This window comes from Acyrthosiphon pisum, chromosome A2 (assembly GCF_005508785.2).
Source record: "Acyrthosiphon pisum isolate AL4f chromosome A2, pea_aphid_22Mar2018_4r6ur, whole genome shotgun sequence".
In the NCBI taxonomy this organism is placed as follows: Eukaryota; Metazoa; Arthropoda; class Insecta; order Hemiptera; family Aphididae; genus Acyrthosiphon; species Acyrthosiphon pisum.
Genome location: NC_042495.1, coordinates 91,864,061 through 91,890,155, shown reverse-complemented (window position 1 = coordinate 91,890,155; position 26,095 = coordinate 91,864,061). Strand labels below are relative to the sequence as shown.

Sequence of the window (26,095 nt, the reverse complement as noted above, 5' to 3'; positions counted from 1 at the left end):
TCTAATAATTGTCTCTCATTATCGTTTGCTATACGTCTTGCGTTCGGTTATTTATCATAACAATCGTAATCTTATCAAATAACATTCCATTAAAGTTTCAGAACAATAATAATTGAAGTCGGCTACTCGGTTCGCGTATAATATAATAAGTGCAGAAGTTGGAGCTGCACATATGCAGCGCTATATATTATTATGTTTGTTGATCTCATATTATTGAAAAAGTTTCTCGATACGATAAATAAAAATTCGGAGTTTTAAATGGATATCCAGAAGTATTTTATTGTTCCCTCCGAACAGTTTTAGTATAATATACTGATTACGGATGAGCATAAAAGATCGCGGCGCCTATTCGGGTTTCGCTGATCCCCGACAATAGGCCGTTATACGAGAGAACTTACGCATATATATTATTATATACATATATACAAATACACAATACGTATATCGAAAGTCTGCTTTTCGCCAAGAGAGTATATTTTTTTTTTGTCGATCGATACGTTTTTTCAGCACGTTGCGCGGAAAACGTGTCGTCGTGTCGACGCAATTACATTGAAAACATGCGATGAAATATTAATGTATATCGAATCAAATCGTGCGCTCTAAAAATTTGAATAATTTGTCAGCCGGCTTTCGGTAAGAGTTGCGTGCATGTAGGTACGTCGCATGTACAAATTAATATACTTTATTGAATTATTTGGAACGTAATCGTTTTTACCGACGTGCACCCCGTTTACGTTGGCACTGGGATATTAGATCTGACCAGCAAAAACGACAAAATAAATAATAATATAATAGCAGGTGGAAATTATTAACTGTAGACCGTGAACCTTGGGGACACACGAATGCGGTGTCCAGTATACGGCAAAACTAATTAAAAGTGCGGTACAGAGTTAAATTATTGTGTTAAAAAAAAAGGAAGGAAAATTCTGAAATTCGAGACGGTGGGTCAGCGACCCTATATACACTATATACATTATAGACCATAATACATTAAAACATATCATTTTGTTTTTCACGTTCGATTGAACATAATTTGATGGATGGACTTTATTCAAACACCTGCAAAATTAGCGCCGGCAGGTATTATTATAGTTACCAGGATAACGATTCCACTAACGAGTATATTTATAAGTGTATTATCATAGGCGCAAATCCATAAAAATTTCTGGGGAGGGGACTAACATTTTTAACACCGATGCGAGTGGGGAAGCTTCGATCCCACACAACTAAAAAACTGTATATTTTTGGGGGGGCTAAGCCCCTTTAACCTCCCCTGCGTTATGCGAATATGTGTATTATATTTATATATAGGTAAATTGTATGTAAATAAGTCACGCAGTAGAAACAACGACGGCGAAAGGATTTCGTCAAAAAATTCGTCGTCCATCAATCCCAAGGGCCGCAGAGTAGTCTGTCACACGCACGCACTCACGCACGTGCAACGGCGACGTTGACAAATCTTGACGTTTCGCGAATCGGATACGTCGTGTACAAAGCGGTGAGCAGTATTATATATACGACCGCCGCCAGAAATGGCATTCATTTTCTTTTTGCGCGTTAAAATATTTCGAAAAAGTAAAAGAAAAAAAACGAAGAAAAACCGAGAAAATATAACGTTCGTCGAGTCAAATCCGATTCGGCGACGTTTGACAAACGACGATCCGGCGACACAGTGTTCGATTTCTACTACAGCCGACGACGTCACGGCCGCGATTTCCATTGTATATTATGTTTTTGTTGTTATAGTCTTGTTCGATTCGTATATAAAGCAAACATAGATTTGACTCGAAATGTGAATTATTTGACTTTCGCTAATAACTAGTCCGTGTTGAGATATTATTATCACGACAATATTGTTGATCGAAGTTATTAGTTTTCATAGCCACATAATATACAGGTTACAGCTCTCAGAATCACATAGGTAGTATGTTATGTACGGGTGATTAATTTTTTATATTTTTTATATTTTCAAAATGTACACAATACTTTAATTAATATAACACACGAGTTAAAAGAGAATAGCAATACTATTTAAAAATTAAGTTATTTTTTCCTTAGTAATCTATCAGGTATTATTCATAGATAAAAGTATAAAACAATAATAATATATTCTGTTATTTTTTAAGGAAATATTTGAAAATCCTTTATTTTAGTTATATAATATATTCCGGTAGTTATCTATACGTAGACCCGCAACGGTGAGGGAATAATTAGATTAAAAAGGAATGTGCCATTATATTTGCAGTAGGTAATGAAGTTTGCGGGTAATTTTTATAATTTAGAATAGAATATATAAATTATCATACTTTAGTGGTAACTGGTAAGCCGATGACAAAATGCAAACCATACATTGTCTAGTTAATTACGGGAATTGATTTTTTTTGTGCTATAGAATAGAATATTAATTCTTTGAAATAAAAAAAATAGTTGCCTACATAATATTTCATTCGTAAATTTGTGGAGGCATATACGATTACGAAAAAACTCGAAGTATACCTTACGTTAGATATAATATGTATAGTTTGAACATTATTTTTTTTTTCATTCTTCTTTGATCTCATTGTAAGATTATTATTATTATTTTTTTTTCCACCCGACACACATACATAATAATAATATGTAGGTATAGAGTATAAAACGTGCAGCGTGAGGATGTGTGCTGAAGCATGTGTCATTACTCGGACGGTCATTACAGGAATAATAATAATAATAAAAAAAACAGTGAGAGTAGTGCGTTTGTAGGAGAGAGACCGAGGAGAGAGAGGTAGGCATAGTGGGTGGGTGGGTGGGACGGTAAAGCGAGTGAAGAGAAGAGAAGCCTTTCCTCGAGGAAATTATACGTTCGGCTGTCGTGGGTCCGATTTTTATCATTATATACCAATTGTACAGGTGGTGTTGAGTCTAAATGTCGACGAACAGTCCGTTATAATATTATTATCATTATTATTACGACTGCACATAAGTCGTGTCTCCGGACGCGTTACGACATTAGCCGGCTACTTATGCGTTTATCTCCGTGTGCCAAGTGTCATTAAAATACCTCGTGATATTATTATTGTATTTTCGGTTTGAGATACATTACGCTTTTGTGTGTTTATCCGGAAAACGGACGCTGCAGGTCGTTGAGTGTTTGTGTAGGTGCGGACTATTATGCTAATGTCGTATCCTGAATTAAATTCATATATTATGCCCAGATATCATTACGCAGACGTGTACAATGTTGATTTAGTTCTTCTTTTTGTCGATAATTAATTAATTTAAATTACAAATTTTATATTTTACAGATTACTTCTACGCACAGGTCATATATTATTGGAGTAATGACCAATATCGTATAAATAAATGCGCATCAATATAGGTAGGTAATATTATACATTAACATATAGTAATATAGTACCTAATATAATTAATGCATAAAATGATCTGTAAATATTATTTTATAGACATAAAAGTCTATTATTTTTGGATCATAACGCGTATATAATATGTCTACCGAATATTATTTTTTATTAATACAAACATTGCTATGACCCTTATGTAGTATTTTTTCCACATCAAAAGAACTATCTGTTTTTAAGTCAGCATTTCCAAATAAAATTACTTTTGGTTTTTTTTTATTATTATTAAAAGGGAAAAAATAAGAACTACTTTATTCGTATATATTTCTGAAAATGTAAAGTATATATTTATACTATATAATATGGTTGTTGTAACAAATACAATGTGACTTTAGAAATAAAAAGGAATCGTAATTAAATTTGTTTATTCTAAACAAAAACAACAGACTACATAATTAATTTATGTAAAAAAAAAGGAAGAAATAGTTACTATATATGATTTCAAAAAGTATAATATTATTCCATTTCGTCAAAAGATTGTCGGTGTCCTAGACTGTATATTTGAATAAAATTGAAGAATATATTAAATGAATTTTCCGGTGAACAAATCAAGAAAATTGTTCTCATTGTACCAGAAATACTGGGAATATTTTAATCCTATACGCCTTTAGAATATTGTTTTGATGTATTTTCATTTCATTAGTTTTTTTGAATTATTGGTATAAGAAATAACAATAAAGATAAATTCGTTACATTATATAGTATGATATTATTGTTCTCAAAAGTGGATTCGTTTATATTATAAGTGTGAGAATATGTTTTTTGTATGTTAAATTATCTGAATTAATTTTCATTTAGTTATTGTAATTATTATGATACGTCTTTATACTATCTTTTTAGTATCTTTATACTGAATTTTTGTCTACGTTAACAAAAAATCCATAAAGGCGAATGACCCCATCGTTGCAAGGGAGTGTTCGTATGACATAAAGACTAGTATTTTTTATTACGTTGTCGTGGATCAGATGAAGAAGAAAACAGTTTATTATTATTTTATTTTCTCTACCACGGTCGAATATGGGTTCATCATCAGAAAGCCTATTTTTTTTAATCTGCCTATAAGCTTATTTATACTTATCTTGAATATACATTATATAGGTACATGCTAGATTTTTCCTCATGGTTATTATGACTAATAAATTGTATTGATACTTGGTAGAGAGAGAGATAAAATAAAACACGATATTAAGTTAATAATTTAAACGCATTAAAAAACATTGTTGTTCAATTAAAATAATATAAAACTACACATATGGTATATGCAATAGAGCTCAACACTTCCCAATAATTTCGCTTTTTAAAAATATTTAGTATTATTTCAGATCGTATTTTGTATATATAATTATTTATAGCATATGTTTATACTGCAGTACATAACATATTGTATATAAACATTTATTTTATTTTATTGCGTGCTTGTAAGTTTTTATACTAAATGAGAAATAAAACAAAATATAAAATTCAGTAACTCAGAGATAGCGATCGTGACGATTTTCAATGAACTGTGTAAATTTGATTTCTTACGCGTTGGTTTTGTATAAATTTCGATTTAATCGTATAAGTTTCGAATAGGTAGGTACCTACCTATTTAACATTTTTCTCGGAGAGAATGACAGTTTAAAATCGTTTCTGTGTTATAAGACAACAGCGTACACAAATACTTACACGAGTTTGTGTTATAATATATATTATAATACCACCGCAGTAATTGTCAACATCTGACCATAGATGGTACTCGAGACGGAATTAAAAAAAAAGTGAATATTTGTTCGAGTAAGATACCGCTTTGACGCGTTAACACGAATGCGCACTTAAATACGATTTACCCGTGAAAGTTGACTCCCGGATTACAGACCACTTCGTCCCCGACGATCGCACGCGATTAAAGTCCGACCGATAAGATTTTGTTCTTCTGATTTCCAGGCCACCGTATTTGTATACTATAGTATATACGAATTCCTCGGTGGGGTCGACTGACAATATTGTTAAAGGTGCACAATATTGCCTTTGGACGGTATCAATAAAATAATAACTGTGTATATATTATAATATATTATTTAATTAACTTCAACTACCTAGGAATTTTTTTGATTGCAGTATACTATAGAATATGTAATAATTATATAATCTTAACTAACTATTCTAAATGTTATATAATTTTAAACTTATTTTTTTGTGAAATCACCTTCACCATTACAAGCTAATGCTTTTAGGTGATGTGTGACCACGATATGATATTAATTTTTTATGTTATGTTCGTGTTATTTATGGTTACAAAATAAACAATTTTTATTATAATAACTAACAATATATTATGATCAATTATATGTACTTACCGGCCGTGCGCTTAATAACTTTTTTTGCGATATGAGTCGATCGAGAGAAATTTATTTTAATGAACGTTAGAAAAAACAATATCTTTTTCAAAACGTTTTCCACCGTTTAGTTATAGTATTTTTTAATTTTTTTTTTTCAAAACAAAACTCAAATCATTGACGTCGGAAATAATTCACAGGAAAGAATGTGATTTTGCCGCCGTCAACACGTTCTCTCCTCCAGCATCTCCTTTTTTGGTTTATTTTCTATTCGAATTATTCAGCGGTCGCTAATAAATCTTTCTCGGAAAATATCCGATTGTGCTAAAAATAATGTAGGTAGTAAGTCGTAAAATAATCCAATTCTTCCGGGCATTTCGATCTTTTCGGATCGTAAACAATAATTACCGCCGGACAACAAAAGATTTTATTGGTAAACCGCATCATAAAATATACAGTCGGCTTTTAGACACTGATTCGAAATTAGTAATATGGTTTTTAACGCTCCTCTATAATAGGTTTATATTATATTTTCCACCTTAATCATAAATATTATACATTATACGAATATCAACTCATTTTTCACTTCGTTAAATGAATTCATGAACCCCGTGCACGATCACATTAATATAATAATGCATCACATTATTATCATATAGCTGAAAATCGTTTAAAGCAAAACGTGTTGACCCAACACACACACAAATGGCTCTTTTACACAGTTTAATATTATAACCACGAGCGATGTTCTAAACGATGACTGCGTTTTTCGTTCAATATCCATTATAATACTTACATTTCACGAAATCTATTATTTCGCGTAGGTGAGTATAATACGTATAGACACGCATAAATTAAATCGAAACGGATACACGATGGCAATAATATTATCGTGTACAATATTTTATTATTTATATACTTTGAAATATACCAGTATGCGCAGTTATTGTTGTTATGTATATCGTCGTATCCTCGTTAATATTTAATAATATATATTATTGTTTTTTTGTTTTTTTTTTTAAACATCAACCGATAGTATTCGCGTTTGACATGAGTCGGGGCCATGCGTGTATATTATTATTATATATTTTATATGTATATATAATATTATGGTCACGAACGTTTAACAAATCTTAGAAATCGAAACGATGAGTCTTGTAAATTAATAGCGACGCATATGTAAACAATAAATAATACGTGATATATCACGTTTCCAGTGTACCGGATAGGATATATTATTATTAGGTATTATGTGATGTAGACATACAACTATAGTATTGTATGTGACTTAAATTGTATACAATAGCTAAAGAGCTAAGTACCAATAATTACAAGCTGATACGTCTGTATTATATGCTTCAGAATGTCCGAACTCGTAGGTACCAACAACAATAACAACAATAGTCTAAGAAAATTTTTTTTATAAAAAAAACATGAAAAACAAAAACCTATCCATATTACATGAAAATTGTTTGAAAGTTGAAAAACCGGTGACTTGCAGGAAAAAGTAACTCATAATAAAAGTAAAAACAATAATAAATATTATTGTGTTTTTAACAGGGTCCGAGATTTTAAGCGTGCCTATATTAATGTCTCAAATTTTATTTGATATATAATAGCTGGGTTCGTATTGATTTGTAAAAATATATCAACTTCTATTTTGACTATATAGTTGAAACTTTAATTATATTTTATACCATCGTCAGAGTAGGTCACGCGATACGCGCAAAAGAAAAGCGTGACAAGTTGTGCAACGTCGCAGATGGTTACTCTTCTTTCGCGCGGAACGGAACAAAGTTTCGAATCGCGGAGGAGAAAGACTTTTAGATCGGCAGACCAGCAGCAGACGTCCTACGCAAAATCACGTTACAATGAAAATAATAAAAAATCTCTTGAAAATGCTCTCGAGAAGAACAATAACGCGCGCAACGTCTCTGAAACGCGCATTATTATTATTATTATTATTACTATTACTATCATAACACACCGCGTACAGGGTGGTTTCTCGGAGGTTTGGACCTCAAAACTTTTTATGAACATTGAAAACACATTCGTCTTTCGAACCGACTTCTCTCTCATCCACTACACGTGATAAAATACCCAGACGGTGTGCTCCGAGTCCGGCCGAAACGTGGGAAATCACGTGCGGTCGAAACGGGTAAAATCACGCGCTCGGTCTAATCGATCATAAACGTCGTCCACCTCTGTAGCAGCTATTATATGTGTACACACACACAACACGAGTATTGCTATATATCATTAAAATATTGTAACACGCGTTATAATATTATAATGTACAGTGTGTAATGTTGATAGTAATTTATGCACCGATATACTTAGGTATAAGTCTTAAGCGCGTCCGTCGCGTGTTGTCGTGTATAAAGACACCGATTATTGTGTATATAATAGCATATAAACGCATATTATAATATAATAGTATTATAAGACGCGGTAGTCGATAATCGTTTCTTTTAGGAAAACGTTTCCGATCCCATGTACCCTGGTTGTACTTATTACACAGCAACCCGACATACTGTTATACTATTATTATTGCAGACCGTATTATGCATATTATAATAATATAAATTATGGGTCGTCTGCGGCTCGATTATCTCGCCACTGCTGCTGCTCCAGCTCACGCGACGACCGATCTTAACGATTCCGTGATCCATCCGTGGCTAAATGGTTCACTGCGATACCGAAATCGTATATAATAGCGTCCGCCGGGAGGAAGAAAAATCCTATATATAGGTCGAGACGAATACCAAACGTCCTCCGGGTGGTCAGTTATATACATCACAGACCGAGCTATACTTACATTGAGATTTCGATTTTAAAAACATTCTATATTATAATAGGTACCTAGTATAATAAATATTCTCATTATATAGTGCATGCGATTACTAATTAATATGTTTACTAGTAACGTCACTTCGTTGTTCAGTCGTCATATTATTATACGATTATTTTTCTCAATTAATTATCACCATTTTATACATATTTCATGAACGTACTTTTTTTCTAAATGCAATAACTTTAGGTACCTACACAGCTTATAGGCTATAACGCAATACTTTACTTTCCGTCATTTTATAACAAAATATACCCATAATAAGGTAAAATGTTGCTTTTGAAATTCTATCGCGTTTATATTCTTATTGGTTTGTATCTATCTGTTTTCGTATCACTTTACAATTTGCATTATTTTAAATGAAAATACATACCTAGCTATGCAGTATGTATTTTAAGACGCAATACACATTTTGGCGTGTATATGTATATTATTATTACGCTCGTGTGACTTAGGTATTATATATTAATTACTATTAAATAGGTATTAATTTCAGTTTTCGATGAAAACATCATACTTTCAATTATATAGATGAGAGATGAAAAAGAAAAAGAAAAGTGTATTTGGAGCGTTTTCTCAGCGGCCGAGGCTTTTCGATTATTGGAACACTAAAATGCATCGTCTTCGGAGCTGAGACGAGAACGGTTGAAAAACCATAAACTCAAACCCTAAATAAGCATTATAAAATGTATATAATATATTATATACATACGAGCGCGTTGTGCGAATATTGATTTATCGTACTCGAACATTCTCGTCATCTAAAAATAATATTTTACTCACGGCCCACGGGTTGTCCGTGTGGAACAGCGACGGTGGAGGCTCTATAATATTTTAAGTTATAACAGTATATATGTCCTCAGTAACACTTATATTCGTATTCGAACCTTTCTAGTTTCGGTGTTATCAAGCACACACTTGGTACATCGTATAAGACTTAGCATAATACTTGGTCGAAATTTATGTAAAAGATGTGCGTCAACGCAACGGTTCAAAATGTGTAAAATGTGTAAAATAAATCTAATTATAGCGTATTCTACGCAACTATAATTTTTTTTGAGCATAAGCTCGCCTCTATGGTCATTAGCTATTTTTTTTTTGCATGTTGTTTGTAGGGGGAAGAACCGTTGGTTGAAACACGTTTGGATGTGTGGCAAAGATTTGTTTCTAAAAATCCCGGGTGGTCACCCATCCGGAAGCTAGCAACACTGTCCGTTAAGAACACTCAGAGCGTTTCCGCGGTTGAGTATACGGACCGCTCCACACCAAGCGACAACAATTTATAATTTATAATAATGATGGCAATCGCGAAAACGTACAGGTACTTATATATATAAAACTAGAGCAGATTTATAAATTATTAGTCTTTGAAAGTTTGGTATTTTATCAGGATATTTTTTTTTTTTTTTATTAAAGAAATAACCCTCGGCAGCTTGGCCATTGGGATAAGATACATTTTTTTTTTTTTACAAATAGGTGTTACATGATATAGAAGGTTTTAATAAAAAAAAAAACAAATGTCTATACTAGGTTGTATTATAATCTTAATTATGAGGTTTAATTATCAGGATATTATTTATAGCTATAATATATATTGTGCTGAGTGATGTGCACGCTATCACTTCTATTTTTATAATGAATTTATTCAATTTCTGATTTCTTGCATTTTTAAACGTATAGTTATACCATATAGGTACCTACTTAAATACCATATTTTAAAATACTTTCATCTTGCATGCTATTTAAAGAGTTTCTTGTGTCGACATAAACTTCTTATTTTTTTTTTTTAAATGAAAATCGCTGTTTTTTAACATAACCTCCATCAAAACGCATTATTTATTTTAAACTGTAATGTATTCAAACCAAAACTCGAACGACTTAATTTAACTTAATGTATATCTAAGCATAGAATAAAAGTCCATAATCATATTATAGATGTAATATAGAACAGTTATAGTAATTAAAATTAATTTGGTTAATGGTTAATCTTATGGTGGTAACAATATTGTCTGAGTATAATAAGAACTAAACTAAAATATTTAGTTGATATAAAATCATTACGACGTATCAAGGGTTCTTATCAGTATGGTACATTTAATTAAAATATAACTCAGAAACTATATTCATTTGAATTTCAATATTAAGATAATTCAAAATTTAAAAAATAATAACCTACTTAACAATTATTCATAGTCAAAAGATAGATCTTATTTGAAAAAGAATCACTAAAATATGGCCACAGACACTCAGTAAGTACTCTTCCTATATACAAGCAAAGTATCTAAAATATTATTATGTTCTTTAATTATACTTCAGAATTCTAAAAATCAGAATTTTAATAAATACAATATTGCTTAAAAATGGGGGTGAACACGCTTGGGGAATCACTCTGTATATATCTATATATGGTATATACATCTACGATCGATACTAGTGGCTACTCATATAAAACGAATTCGCATGGCTATCAGGTATTTTACATCGATTCCGCAGGTCTTCGAAGTATAACACTATATTATATTTTATTTCTAACGTGTACGTACGTGTTGTTTATATTAATTTAGATCGCAAAAGATTTATAAATGTACAATAATAATAATATGATGCATATTATCATTATAAGAACGTGCAGAAAATTAATAATAGTAATAGGAATAATAATTATTTGTGTCACAGCGAATTTAATATAACAGTGTTACACTATATAATAGCTACTGTTTCTGTCAAAAGGAGAACCCATACACGTCAGACACAAACACTACAAAATGGACAAATCGCGTAATGTTATTAAACTCATCAAAACCGTTTCCGATTACACACACTATAGTACTCGCCGTGACGCAGTAACTTGTCTTTATCATATGTACCAAAGTAAATACCAAATAACTAGTAAATACAATATCAGATGCGAATAACATTATAAACGGCTATGTAGGTACAATATATTATAATATATTACAAATGACAACGTTAACCACCATAATGGTGGTTAATGGTAAATCACCTCGCGAAATATAATAATAATCAATGGTGCACTTTGAACTTTTAATAAGTGTTATATGGCACTCAAGCTCATTCGTATTGTTCTCCGCCGTGATATTTCTTTCTATTTAGTCACTTTTAATCGTTAAAACACGTCAGTACATACTTTTAATAGGTATCGAGTACGGGTAACGATTTCGCTCGTCTGAAAAATATAACGGAAATTATATAATTATTTTGTTGTGGACGAATTTCGCCTGCTGCACTCCGCGGTTTGCCGGAAATTGTGCCGTTGCTTAGAATTACAATATTATTATATTCATCGCACTATCGCAGGTATTACGACATAAAATGATTCCTAAATTTATAACCTGTTGTTTGAAGTATATAACAAGGGACCGAAGGATTTGGAATAGTGCAGAAAAAACACGATTTACGAACCAGAAACTCGCCGGAACCTTTATTTAAACTAATAGGGAACTAATAAATAATTTAGTACCAGAAATTGAGGAATCTAGGTTTTGATATTTCCTACTAAAAAAATTGTATTTTTCCATATGTTAGGTTCAAACTGGTCGGGCTTAGTAATTGGTATTAACCGAAACAGACATTTTTGTTTTTTTTTCTAAAAACCTTATTTGAACTTATTTGCTAAAAAAGTACGTACGACGTACGTACCTTATTGAACAGACATTTTTTTCTTCAAAGGACCGAATTTGATATCATATAACGGATCCGACCCCCCGCGTTCAATTTAATATTATAAAATATATTTAAACGAATAATTTACTTTGTTAAACAATAATTGTATGTCTATAAAAACATAAAACATCTACTAGATTTTAAATGGATTATTACACTGCAATTCGCTTCCAATAATGACTATGTCAAGAATACAAAACAAAAATTATATTCGATTTAACATTCAACGACAATGAACAGAACATAATTATAATAATGTATTTTAGTTATTTTGAAACATAAGTTTTACCCAATAACGACTTGTACGGTGAACTTAGGAGTTCTTCTGGCATAAATAACTTATTACAAAAAGACTATTCTCTTGTCACGCGGAAAAAAAAACATTTTCTTATAAAATCTCACAACGCAATTTTATTTGAACATCACATTTAAATAATTAAAAATGTTTAATATACTAAAGAGGATTTAGAAATAAAATGCAAATATATGGTTAATTTAAAATGGAAAGTTTACGGTACCCACACGAAGAAAGAAAAAAATTGAATACAATTATAGAATGTAGAATGCTATACATTGTCTCGAATAAAAAATTTACATTTAAAACATCGCATATTTAAAAGTATATGAGTCGTTTTAAACTAAATGTTAAATACAGTTAACCAAAGTCTGAAATACTTTATACTGAATAAACTTAGTAATTTATTATATTTGGTTATTATAATTCTATTATTTATCAATGAATCAAAATTTAAATATTTTATATTTAATGTAGAAAGGCCTGCTTTTCAACAAATTTCCCACAAAACTTACTCTTAAATTAACAACTTGAATATAATATGTAGGCATTCTTAATTTTAACTATTGGTTGAATAGTAAAATGTCAATTATGAAATACGGTATATTATCATAATACAATACATTGTTAAATAAAAACTCAATTGTTTATGTTATCCTAATTTTAACAAAAAAACTAATCATTTAAAATTGTTCATTGTATTTAAATTGATGATTTATTCTTAAAAATTTAAATGGCAAACTTTCAAGAAATTAAAACGGAGTATTTTAGATTTTTTTAATATTGGGATAATTTATTATAATAAAATTTATTTGCAAGTTTTTGAATATCATTTTGATCATTGTTGTGCATCAAAATCATTATTCAAGACTTGGCATCACTTATTTTTCAATTCTTAGAGTACCTACTTACGTCTCACTTAGTGATATTATTGTCACACTCTATTGTAGTTTTTTTTAAATTTATTAATTCATTTACACTTCTAATATTGTTTTGTTTACAAATTATGTTAGAAATATATTCTTACCAACCACTGTAAAATGTTATTGTCATTTTGTTCTACTTGTACAACACAATTTTTTTTTTTAAATTTGAACTAAAAACATGTCAATAATATTTTATCTTTAATACTACTTGTATTTGCTCAAATGCTCAATAATTTGGTCAATAGAGTTGTAAACTTCAACACAGACTAAACTATATACATATTATATACCTACATTATACTTTGTTTCTCTTATTAAAAAGATATATGTACCTATGGCTTACATTATATTTCTTAGATAAGTTTGTGCGAAGAAATGTATTTTACTAATTATATATTAATAGTTTCATTTTGTTGGTTTTCACTTTTCATCTGCAGTGTGTTTGCTTCTTGCTCATGGGTGTATGAGTTTACACGGTAAATATAATATTTTGGTCGTTCTAATTCTCGTATTACAATATTAGAATAATTAGCATAAGTATATTATAGTAACGAGTTATTTTAAAATTAATACAAAATGTATCTAGAAAATATATATATTTTATATATTTAAAGATAGCGTCTTCAATTAAAAATTCTCAGTTCAATTTATTGATTGAATAATGTATATATACATTTTTTTTCATGCTTGTCAAGGAAACTAACACGAGCATAATAATATAATTTGTTGCTTTGAAGTTGATTATATGTAATTACATATTGTGACAATTTTTGTTTAAACAAGTTCTTTGTTCTGAAAACTTCAAACTTTCACGGTAATTCTAACAGGCAAAAATAAAAACAACATCCAATAATTAAAATTAAAATGGTTTCAGTAACTCAATTGGATTGGTATTCGGTTTGCTTGGTTTAAGGCTGTGGTCAAATAAGTAATAACACAAACAAACAATAGTCGACACACCTAAGTAGATATTTTTTTTGACGAAGGCTTATTTGATGCGGTGGAATAACGTTTGATTAGATAGGTAAACTTTATAAGATAGTTTTCGATTTAATTAAATACAGTTTTAATTAAATTGTAATATTATTATTAAACTGTTGTAATTCGTTGATGTATCGCGTAGGTATAATAATATACATAATTTTAAATCGTATTTTTAAACGAGTATAATAATTATTTATAGTCATCATAATATTAAATACTTTATTTGAAACGATTTAAATTGGCTTTAAAGGCGTTAAAAATAAAAATAATAAAAGTAGTTAACACGTATTCTATATTATATTAATATTTTAATTTGATGCATTATTACTACGCTTTAATGTCACTCATCAACAATCTGTTGGAAAAAAAAAAACATTAAAACGACTTAATAATACGACTATGTAAATGAAGGAGTGCTCGATCCGTACTGTACCTGTTATAACATATTATTGTAGCACGGTCGTATATTATTATTATTATTGTTTTAATAATATTATTTTATCCTCGCATAATATAACATCGTAGAATGTAGATACACCTATTACGAATATTATGTACCTATTCGGTGAGTGCATCAGCTATGCTCGCTAATAAAATATTGGTTGTTGGATGGTTTTCGACTAGGTAGGTATACCTGTAGTTAACAAACCTATTTGTGCGATCTCCCAAAAGCAGCTTATTACCTATACGAAATCTCTTGTGACTTGTAAGTAGCAACGGCAAGTACAGCATCATTAGTAGTAATACGGGTACTAAACAATAATTACTAACAATTATCAAAAAAAAAAAAAACTATTATAAATTTATAAGTGTATATTACGGAAAATCGGGAGGCCAGCGAACGTGTTGTAGTTATTACCACTACTCATTTAATATATATAGATGTGTGTGTGTGCACACATATAATAATAATACGCATTACGCACATGTATATGTACACGGCAAAGGTATAATATAATATCCTATACATTATGATACACAAATACGAAGACATGAGAGTATTACAGGACTTATATTATATATTATGCGTATACATCGGGTCCAGCACTGCAAGCAGGAGACGTCGGCCGGACAACAATATAATAACGATTTGCCCTTTCACTCGCGGCCGTCGTTTAAAACGTTATACGATATCTGCTGCACGTATATGTACTATAGATACCTACCTATATTATAATACAGGCCACAGGTAGGTGGATAATATAATTTAATATACGTATGCGGCACATTCATAATTTATGTGCCTCGGCATATAGTGGTGCGGCTCTCGGAAATCGGAAAAATCGCCACGAAGGCCGCCCGGGTCCGAAACCTGCGACGGCGCGTCATATTATTAATCATCAGAACGATAATATATACCTACCGTCGTCCGCGCATACTATGATGCACCTAATCCGTATAGGTAACTATGGTATATACCATTCGATTAAATCCGATACGCGTATATTTTAATATTAGGGACACGCGCGCTCCTGCAAACTATTATAATTATATTAATAATATTGTTTATATATAAGTACACAATAACATCATACAATAATAATACTATCGTCGTCGGCGTCTCGCCACGGTGCCTCGTCGCAGGAGTTATATGGAATTTCTAAGCGACTCGTTTGAACGATCTGTGTACATTTCATTATATATATAGGTACGCTGTGCGCCAGTGGTGGATTGAACCGAGCGTACGATATTAAATGGACATTTGAATAGACACTTTCCCGGGTGGGCCCCTGCCGGAGTCGGCCCCTCACGATTTTTTTTTAGCTATTCTACTTATAGATGCTAAAAGTATAGGATGGAAAATCGTTCCATCTAATAATTATTTCAGGAATTATGTGTCATATGAGTGCATCGACTTTACCTATAATTAATACTAACCAAGTAGGTAGTATTCATAAATTAATGTTGTATAATCATCTTTGCATTATTGTTTTCAAAAAGTTTTATATCGATCGATATGAATAATTATTAGAAAATAAATATAGTCAGTCAAAATTTGGATATTGAATTTTATAGACAGGTATTTACTTACAATTACTTCATATGGTTATGCGTAATTTACTTGTAATAAATTGTCGAGGCAATTTATTTAAAAATATTTATTTAAATACGAAAATGATATTACCCCCCAATAATTATTTTATCGAATCCTTTATAATGTACGTGGCCATTTTCTTTAAGTCCGATATTGCAGACTACACGTGCTTTTCGTGTTTTGCATTCCGTATAATATTATTATAATAGGTAGGCACATAATGTATATCATTATAGTTGTATCATAAGTATATCACGACCGTCGCGCGCTCTGTGCGCACGCCACGGTAATAATATATTATGTATAAGTCCTATCGTTATTAATACTTTTTCCAGTTCGAAACGATGTCGGTTGGACATTTCGTCAAAAAAAAAAACGAGACGATATTATAGCAGCTGATAACACACAATATTCGTCAGATGTTGCTGCGGCTGCGTCGGGTCGGGTGGAGCGGGCGGGTGGCTAAAAAACGCGACGAAATTAATTAGAAAAATACCGGTACGCACGCGGTCAATATTTTAATATTGTTATTATAATATCATCGTGTACCTATATATATGGGTACGACGAGTGTAGGTAAATAGATACTTTCGACGAGAATGCGAAACTAATATTATAATGTAATAATAATATTATTATGTACGCACACGGCCGCCGCTGCCACCGCCTCGGGCGGACGTTAAAAATAAAAAATAAAAAGAAGAAAAAAAGCGGCTCCGTGTGTGCTGCAGGAGGAGACGGCCGGCCGCGTGTGGGACGCATGTGCCATTAACATACAAATTACATTCTTCGGAGAGTCGGTTAGGAACTCGGCCGACAGACGCAGAGATAGGGTCATCGGTGCTCGATGCACACGCACCATTACGCGGTATATAGTTTCCTCGGTCGGCACACGCGTGATGATAATACATTTAAATAATATTATCGTCGTCGTCGTCGTCGTCGTATCGTAGGTACAAGTAAATCCCGTTACGATATATATGCGCGCCCGACGACGGAGGTATCGCTGCCGATCGTGGGGTGGGGGTGGGGGTCGCATCACGCCGTAAGCCGGTGTCGAGTCCCGTCGTGGATTTTTGGGGTGCCGATCGTTTCCAAACAGGAATAAAAAAAATTGTTTGCGAAAAACCCATTTCGCGGGCTCTCTGCTCGTATATACGATGAGGGCAATACGAAAGGTACGACGCGATTTCGGTAACGCGGCGGCGGTCCAATATAATATAACGACTACCTCTATATAATATAATATATGTATATGAAAATAGGAGCGCGTATGCGAAAATAACAATGTACATAGGTATATTTGTATATATAAATATATATATATATATATAGGTAAATGCGTACACATAGTGTTATGCGCGTATATATTGGTCGGTAAAACCGTAAATTATTGCGGGGGCGCGCGAGCCGGGTTTATGGGCCGAGGGTAATTTGTCGGCGCCGGGGCTTTTCGAATTTCACGGAAGGGGATACTTATCCCGGCGCGGGCCGCCCGGACCGTTCCGATTCTTGCCGGGTAAATTGCTTCCGGAAAACGCGCGTTATATACAGCCGCAGGTAACGGAAACCGTCTTAATTAGATCGATCCGGAAGCGGTGCGGGCGGCGTGTTCGCGTGGAGGGCCCGAAATAATAATATATACCGATATACCTACAATGCAGTCGACTCGGCTCGCGGTATACCCGATAAGCGGTAACTCAAAGTTCAAAGCGATGAGAGTGCATAAGCACGATGACTTTCGTGCGTTGTCATAGGTTTGTTATCTGCGGAAACTGTGGATCATCAATACAATCGACGCAGTTAAGCGGATGAGAGAAACAATGACGACGATAAAACACTGCCGAATGTCTCAAAAATGTGAGTACCCGGGTACATTGTATATATAGCTACGTTATTTTCTGCTCTGACGAATTTCAATTTTTCTCGCGGATTTACGGGCATGCGAACACGTTTTCAAAATGTAAATAAATGACCGTGTTAATGGCGCCGGTGCGATAGACCACACCCGGCCGACGAAAATTATGCTTAAAAATCGAGACGAGCCGCTAAAGGTCGGCGCGTACGATTATTACTATACGACGACGATGATGAAAATGATGAATTGTAACAGCAATATTGATATCGTCGATGGCGTATGGTATGGGGCTCCTATAAAAGCGCCTCACACGTACCTGTGCAGTTGCACACTGTTATTATACGTATGATATTGGTCTCGAGACGACGACGATGATGATATCCATTCATCATAATAATGTTATAGTGTTATACGACCGGCTTGTAATATAATAATGTAAAGTGTGCATAGCCGGCCCGGGAAAGGGATACAGTCGTGAAAAATGTTTTATGTTAACTGTGTTTATGGTACCCCACCGATTGCTAATGCGTTAAAGTGTTACGGCAGAACGGACGTACTCGGAAATTGTGATGGACGACTGTAAAACGCCATAAACAGTAAATCACTTTTTATACTGCCGATAAAAATGACCATAATATAACGTAATAGCCGGTACCTAATTGCTTTATTTTTCTTCGTTTCGTTTTTTGTACATGCTACACAGAAAACAGATTCAATCACAATTATATTAGTGCGCGGTAGGCGTCTGAAACTTTGAACGCACGCGATCTTCATTATATAATGCCTTATAGCTGTGTGTGTGTGTAATTATTATTGAAAAGAAAACGTTGGACATTTTTTGAAACACACTATCGTCGATGTTATTATAATATTATACCAACCGAATAAGACGAATGATATTATTATTATGTTTTTATTCCGAAATTGCATTTTAGACGTTTCATATATTTTAGATTATTCCACATGAAATGCAACGTGAGAATATAACAACTGATGAATTTCAATTATATACTTAAATAAATGAAAAAAAAAAAAAAACAGAAAATAATTAATTTATGAAAGTGTTGCTATCCCCCAAAAAATCTGGTTACATAGGTAGGTACGCTTCTTATTATATACTTAAACAATTTATAAATTTATAAATAGAAACGCAAAAACGTTGGTCATTATAAAACCATCAAGTTTGACTAATGTTGTTTAGAATTTTTTTTTACTGTTTTTTATCTATACATTAATAGTTTCTCAAGGTGTAGTCATATTACAAGTATGAATAATTTTTATTTTCTTTGGTACCTACTTTAAATGATTAACGATGAGATGCTTTTCGTGTTTTAGCAACCATCTTAAAAACAGAAAATAAATTTAAATATACAATTTTATTTCTATCAAATTTTTTATCTACGGCAGTTGTAATAAATAAAATACATAAATTATAATATTAAGAGTTAGGACAACAAACTGTATAATATAATATATTGTTAATATAATTTATGGAGTTACAGTTATAATATGTAAAATTATTGTTCATTGATATTGAAATTATATTGCTATTATACCTTTTTACTACAAAACAAAAACGGTCAATCGTACTTTACGGTAGGTGATTGATAATATAAAATAAAAATACAAAAAAACCAAAGTGTTTGAATTAAACGTAGGTATTTAGAGTTTGTTTGAATTTTAGTTTATTTACCAAAGATATGAACGGTAAAGACAACAGTATTATAAAACTCAATTTCATGTAAATAAAAACGGTAGGTATATAGTTAGGTATAAAAAACTTTTTTGACTCATAAATTTAGAGATGCTTTATTTATAGAACATTATATATTAATATATTTACATACAATTTAAGTACATCGACTAAATCCAACATTTCTTAAATGTTTCATTTTCCAAAGATATTGTACATAAAAATACAATTTGTCCATATTTTGATTAGTTTGGATCAACCATTATTAAGTGTCCCATTCTCACCCAACCCCTCCCCTAACAAAAAAAACAATAAGTAACATATTAATATTTATATTTGGAAGAGTCAAATATGTTTTTATTGGATTAACGATATTAACAACTTTTTTTAGAAACATTACAGACTAATAGTAAGTATTTTATATCGGTTGTAGATTAGTATCATATAGTAAAATATTTATAACGTTGTGTAAGTTAAATTTAATAAAAGTCCGGTACTTCAACAAACCCGATTGGTTTAGTAAATCTAATAAAAATAGGTACGATATGACCCCGGAAATTGGTCCGGTGTTGCAGAGTCTGCATCTCCCGGTAAGTGCAGACCCCCGACCCGTCTCATCTATAAGCATGAGCGGGAGATGTCCGACATTAATGTCAAAGATTGAAAATTACAGGAAATAAAACATATTTTGTTTAATCCTTAAATTGTAACGCTGCGGGGAGACGATACCCATCTCTGTTGGCTGGTTTACATCTATTACCTACGTAACATCTCATCGCAATAATGTTGTAAATATAATATTATATTAGTCGGCAAATAATATTCTAGTAGCTGTATATTATGTCGTACATGTATATCACGTTATAGCTGTAGTTGCAGTAATATGCTGCCGACCGGGTGTATTATACCTATCGCTCATAATATAAAAAAAAATTATAAAACATTATTAATACGCGCGGGTCGTCGTCGCACCGGAAATCGATTATGTGGTCGTGTGTATAAGTCGTAGGATGATACGTGTACAGTACTGACTGCACGTGTATGTGTGTGTTATGGCTGCTGCGAAGAAAAACAATTTGCAATATACTCGCCGGCCGCCCCTTGACCCTCTCCCCAGGCCGACGCGCGGTTTTATGCGAGTACGGTCGTCGTCGTAGCCGGGTAATAAAAACGGTCGGCTCTTCGGCTGCCGGAGGAGCTGCACCCACCTCCACTCTTCATCACTCTTGCTGCTTCCACCGAACCAAACACCCCCGACCGCCCCGGAGAGACGATATTATTGGACCCGCTCTGAGCGGAGACAACTGCTGCTGCATCGGGGGAATCGACCTCCGATCTCCCAACGCAGCAGCTCGTCCCCCGGCTGCTATATAGGTATACTCCTCGTCCACCACCCCTTCAGTGGACGACGGCAGTTAAACGTATAGGTTAGGCATATATGTATTATAATACATATATATAGCTATGTACAGTGACCGCCACCGCCGCCGCCGGACAATAATCCCACTTGACGTTTATTGTTTCCGAGGAGGAAATCCAATTTGAGTTTTTTTTGCATTTTTTTTTTTACCGCTACGAAACGACGTTTTTATTACGACCGACCGAGTGTGCGCGTACCGGCTGCCATGTGAGATGGATCCTGCGGTACACGTATAACGAGCTCGCGGGTTTATCGTCGTTGGGTGGTGCGTAGTTCGGCGTCGTTCCCTCGACGATTAATTACGCGAGGTTCGCAGTAAATTATTGTTAAAAAAGAATCCAGATCCTCGTGTGTGTGTGTGTGTGGTATATATAGTGGTACGTGTGGTACGTCGAGTGTATTTTATGTACCTATTTTTTTTTTTACAAAATTACGACTGGACAGTTAATTAGTTTTCGGTCAATTAGGGGGAGGACGATATCGTTTCGAATTCCTCGGCACGATTGCAGCAGGTATCATATTATATAGGTGCGCATATCGTCTCGGACTAATTGAAACGATCGGCGGCGGTGGCATTTCATGTTATGTTATGATAACGATATAATATTATCATACATATATATATGTGTGTGCATGTATATAGGGAATAGAGCGGGGGTGAGAAAGAGAGGGGGAGAGAGAGAGATGGCAGACAGAAACGTCTCCCCTTACTCGTAAAATATAACAATATAATATAATACCATACGGTAATAACGACGTATATACGTACAACGATAATAATAATAATAATCGTATATAACGACCGTGTGACGCAAGTACACAACGCAGTGATATATGTACCACGCAGTCAGTTTTGGCACTCGAGATCCGCCGCCGCCGACCATTGTTTACACGGGATAAACGACTTCTGCGCTGTACATCGCAGCTGTGAAAGCAGAGGCCTGTTAGTTGTTGTAGTCCATTGTGCATGGGCGTCGCAGACGTATCATAATAATAATATATAGGTAATATTATTATTAAAATGTCTCGTGGTTCGATGTCGACCGGCGGGAATGGGATTTTTCTCGCCGCCGAACAGATCCGATCGCAGATCACAGCTTTTCAGGATTCGTTATTGCTACGCGTCTATGGTTCAGTGGTTTCCAACCTTTTTGGTTGTGCTGACCACCAATTATGTAAAAAAAACTTTGAGGACCACTACTATTTAATATCATATTTAACACACACACACGGAAATTATAAGAATGAGTGTCATTCAATCTACGACTTAAAATATTTGATTTTATCTACTGTTTTTTGTTAATAAATCTGGTTATGAAAACAGCTTATGATATTACATTGTTTTGTTTCTTGAAAATAAATTTGTTATCACTGATCAAAATAATTTGAAATTGAGGAACTTAATATTTTAAAATTTATAACGCTTGTTTTATCAAACTTTTGATCATCGGATTAATCATTATTTTGATTTCATTAACTGGTCACCCAACACGTCAACTTACCTGCGTGTTCCTAAAACGTAATTTGGCGGGGGCGCACAAAAGATGGCCCGTTCGCCACAGTACTTTTAGATCTTAAATAAAATGAATTTTAAAAAAATATACCAGTTGATTTTGAAATTATTCATTTTTCAATGCGGTATATTTAGAGTACCGAAAGTCAATTTTATGGGACCTACAGAACAGAACCACTAAACATAATACTCGTGCAGGTGTGCATGTTTTAAAAGTAACAAGCTATTTAATAGTTGATGTCATAATAAATCTTCGTGCTAAAATAAATAGTAAGGTAACACAATAGGTACAGGAAAATAGGTATGATTAATTTATAAAAATATACGTATGGTTTATAACTAGTCAATAAACTGTATGATATTTCAATTTAATATAAACCTAGTTTTTTTTTATTAAAATATAATTACAATTTATACACATTTGTTACAATAAATAATTTTGGTTAATGATAATATATACATAAGCGGAGACTAACAGGTATTGGGAGGGCACTCAGTAATGTGCCTAATGACCAAAAAAATTGAAATATAATATAATTTATTGACTGTTATGTTGTTATAATACTGTGCAGTAATAATGTAACAGCAGTAGTAAAGTTATACACTGAACTTTATGGTGACCCTACAATACCAAGCCGTTTTACTTTTTCAAGGATACAAAATAATTTACTTTTACATGATTCTTTTACTAAAAAAAGTATAAAAAGTTTAAGAGTTCATTTGAGTTGCTTTATCTTTATTTAGATAAAAAAAAAATACTTATCTAATCCGAACACTGCTACTGAGTATTCGTTTGTAACGAAAAAATCGACCTTATCCCGATTATTCGGTGATTATACATGTATACGCACACCACCTAGGTAATTTTTTTCTATAATTTTACAAAAAATTGTATATACGTTTATTATTTATATACTAAAATATCAATTTAATATTCAATTGTATCTATTCTTCAGTAGTTACCTACAGCATATGTATATTAAGGAATGCGAAATTTTTTATTTTTTAAAAGTCTGGCGTATCGCCTTAAGTATTTGTTTGCGAGGAGAGCATAAAATATATTTAGAGGGGAAGATTGTATTTTTTTTTTTGGTGTTGGCAGCCTCTAGGACCATCACATCATACATCCAGCTTTCCACCCCTCTCGAATTGCTGCTCGTGCCTTCCAATCACTTCCTCCTCCTAGTTATTCTACGTCCTTCTTCAATACATCCTCCCATTTCATTTTTGGTCTTCCTATGGGACTTTTTCCTGTAGGGTTCTTTTCCAGGACTGTACGAATTAATGGGTTTTGGTTTCTCCAGGCATGTCCTGCCAACTGTAGTCTCTTATTTCTTATTGCTTCAACGATGTTTGGTTTTTGGTACAGTAATTCTAATTCCTCGTTTTTCCTTATCCTCCATTCACTAGTTACACTGTCCTTTACAGGTCCGAAAATCCTTCTCAGAATTTTTCTTTCAAAGAGATGAGCCTATTCTCGTCAGTTTTTCGAATTTCCCAAGTCTCTGCTCCATATGTAAGCACTGATCTTATCAAGGTAGTGTATAATTGTTTCTCTAAGTTTCTTGACAGGGATCGCTTAAAATTTTCGCTAATCCGAAAAAAAACATTTGTTTCCAGCCTCTATTCTCGCTTCTATTTCCTTTGCTGTATTATTATTTTCTGTTAGTATTGTCTCCAGATACTTGAACTGCTCTACTCTTCCGAAATTATATTGATCTATACTTAGGGAGGGGCTTAATCTTGCGTTGTTCTGCCTCATTACAACCATATATTTTGTCTTCTCTTCATTGATAAGTAAATATATTTTTGCCGATGACTTTTCTAGCAATCTGAATAGCGACTTAAGTTCATTTTGCGATTCTGTTATCAATACCAGGTCATCTGCGTATGCTAACAGTCCTATAGTGTGACCCTGTAGGTTTACTCCTTCATGTTGTCCCATATTCATTTCTCCTATTACTTTTTCCAGTGCAATATTAAATAATATAGGCGATAAAGAGTCTCCTTGCCTTAGACCTGTTCGTACTTGTACTTGTTCTGATATTATATTTCCTATTCTGACCTTAAAATACGTTTCCATAATACTTGTCTTGATCAAATTTATCAGTTTGTGTGGGAAATGGAACTCTGCCAGTGTATTAGTTAGACCTTCTCCATGTATACTATCATATGCTTTTTGAAAATCAACGAACAAAACATGTATTGAACTCCCATGTTTTTTGTATAAGTTGTCTGACAATGACAATTTGGTCTGTTGTCAATCTGCCTGGTCTAAAACCCCCTTGATAATCTCCAATTACATTTTCAGATGTCTCTTTTCTTCTTGATAGAATGCAGTTAGTAAATATTTTGTATGCAACATTTAAAAGTGCAATTCCCGGGTAATTTGTGCAGTCCTTTCTATCTCCCTTCTTATGTATGGGACATATCATTGCCGTTTTCCAGTCTTCCGGTAATTCCTCTGTTTCCCATATTTTAATGATCATTATCCATATTCTTTTAGTCAGTTCTTCTCCACCATTGTTTATCAATTCCACTACTATCTCGTCCTCTCCAGACGATTTGTGATTCTTCAACTTTTGTATCTGGTACTTGACTTCCTCTAAAGACGGCCTTAAGCAAAGCTGATAATTTCTACAGAAACCATGGTGTTCCGACTGAGAGGGAAAATTTCACTTGGCTTTTCGCAGTTTAGCAACTTCTCAAAGTATAGTTTACCCATTTTCTGGCTAAATCTCCTTCCATCGTTATCAGTGACCCGTCATTGTTCTTCAGAAATCTCTCTTTTTTCTTGCGTTCACCTTTAGGTTTTTTACCCTAAATTAAAAAATATTTAACAACATTTATTTTTCATAATTACATAATATATTATATTTTATTATATTATTAATATTTAGAAATATTAGAAAACCGGTATATGTAGCAATAATCAATTAAATATTATTCAACTATTATAACGATTTAATTTCTTATAATTAAATAATAATACATTTTATATTGATCAATAAAAAAATATACCTAAATAATAGTATAGTATTCTCATATTCTTACCTTCGATTATACAGTCATCTGAATGTCTTCAAAATTATTTTTTGACCGTTGATTTCGAAGAGTTCTTTT

General features: G+C 32.8%; 1 protein-coding gene across 1 annotated transcript in view; it reads right to left on the bottom strand.

Annotated features, from left to right (window-relative positions):
* The window catches only part of LOC103307731, a 55,914-nt gene extending 30,991 nt beyond the window's left edge, over positions 1 to 24,923 (bottom strand). The window contains exons 1-2 of the mRNA XM_029490016.1: positions 24,738 to 24,923; positions 24,168 to 24,392 (exon numbers count right to left, since the gene is read on the bottom strand). Coding sequence (XP_029345876.1) covers positions 24,168 to 24,392; positions 24,738 to 24,923 — 411 coding nt within the window. The remainder of the gene's footprint in view (positions 1 to 24,167; positions 24,393 to 24,737) is intronic.
* Positions 24,924 to 26,095: the final 1,172 nt, after the last annotated feature.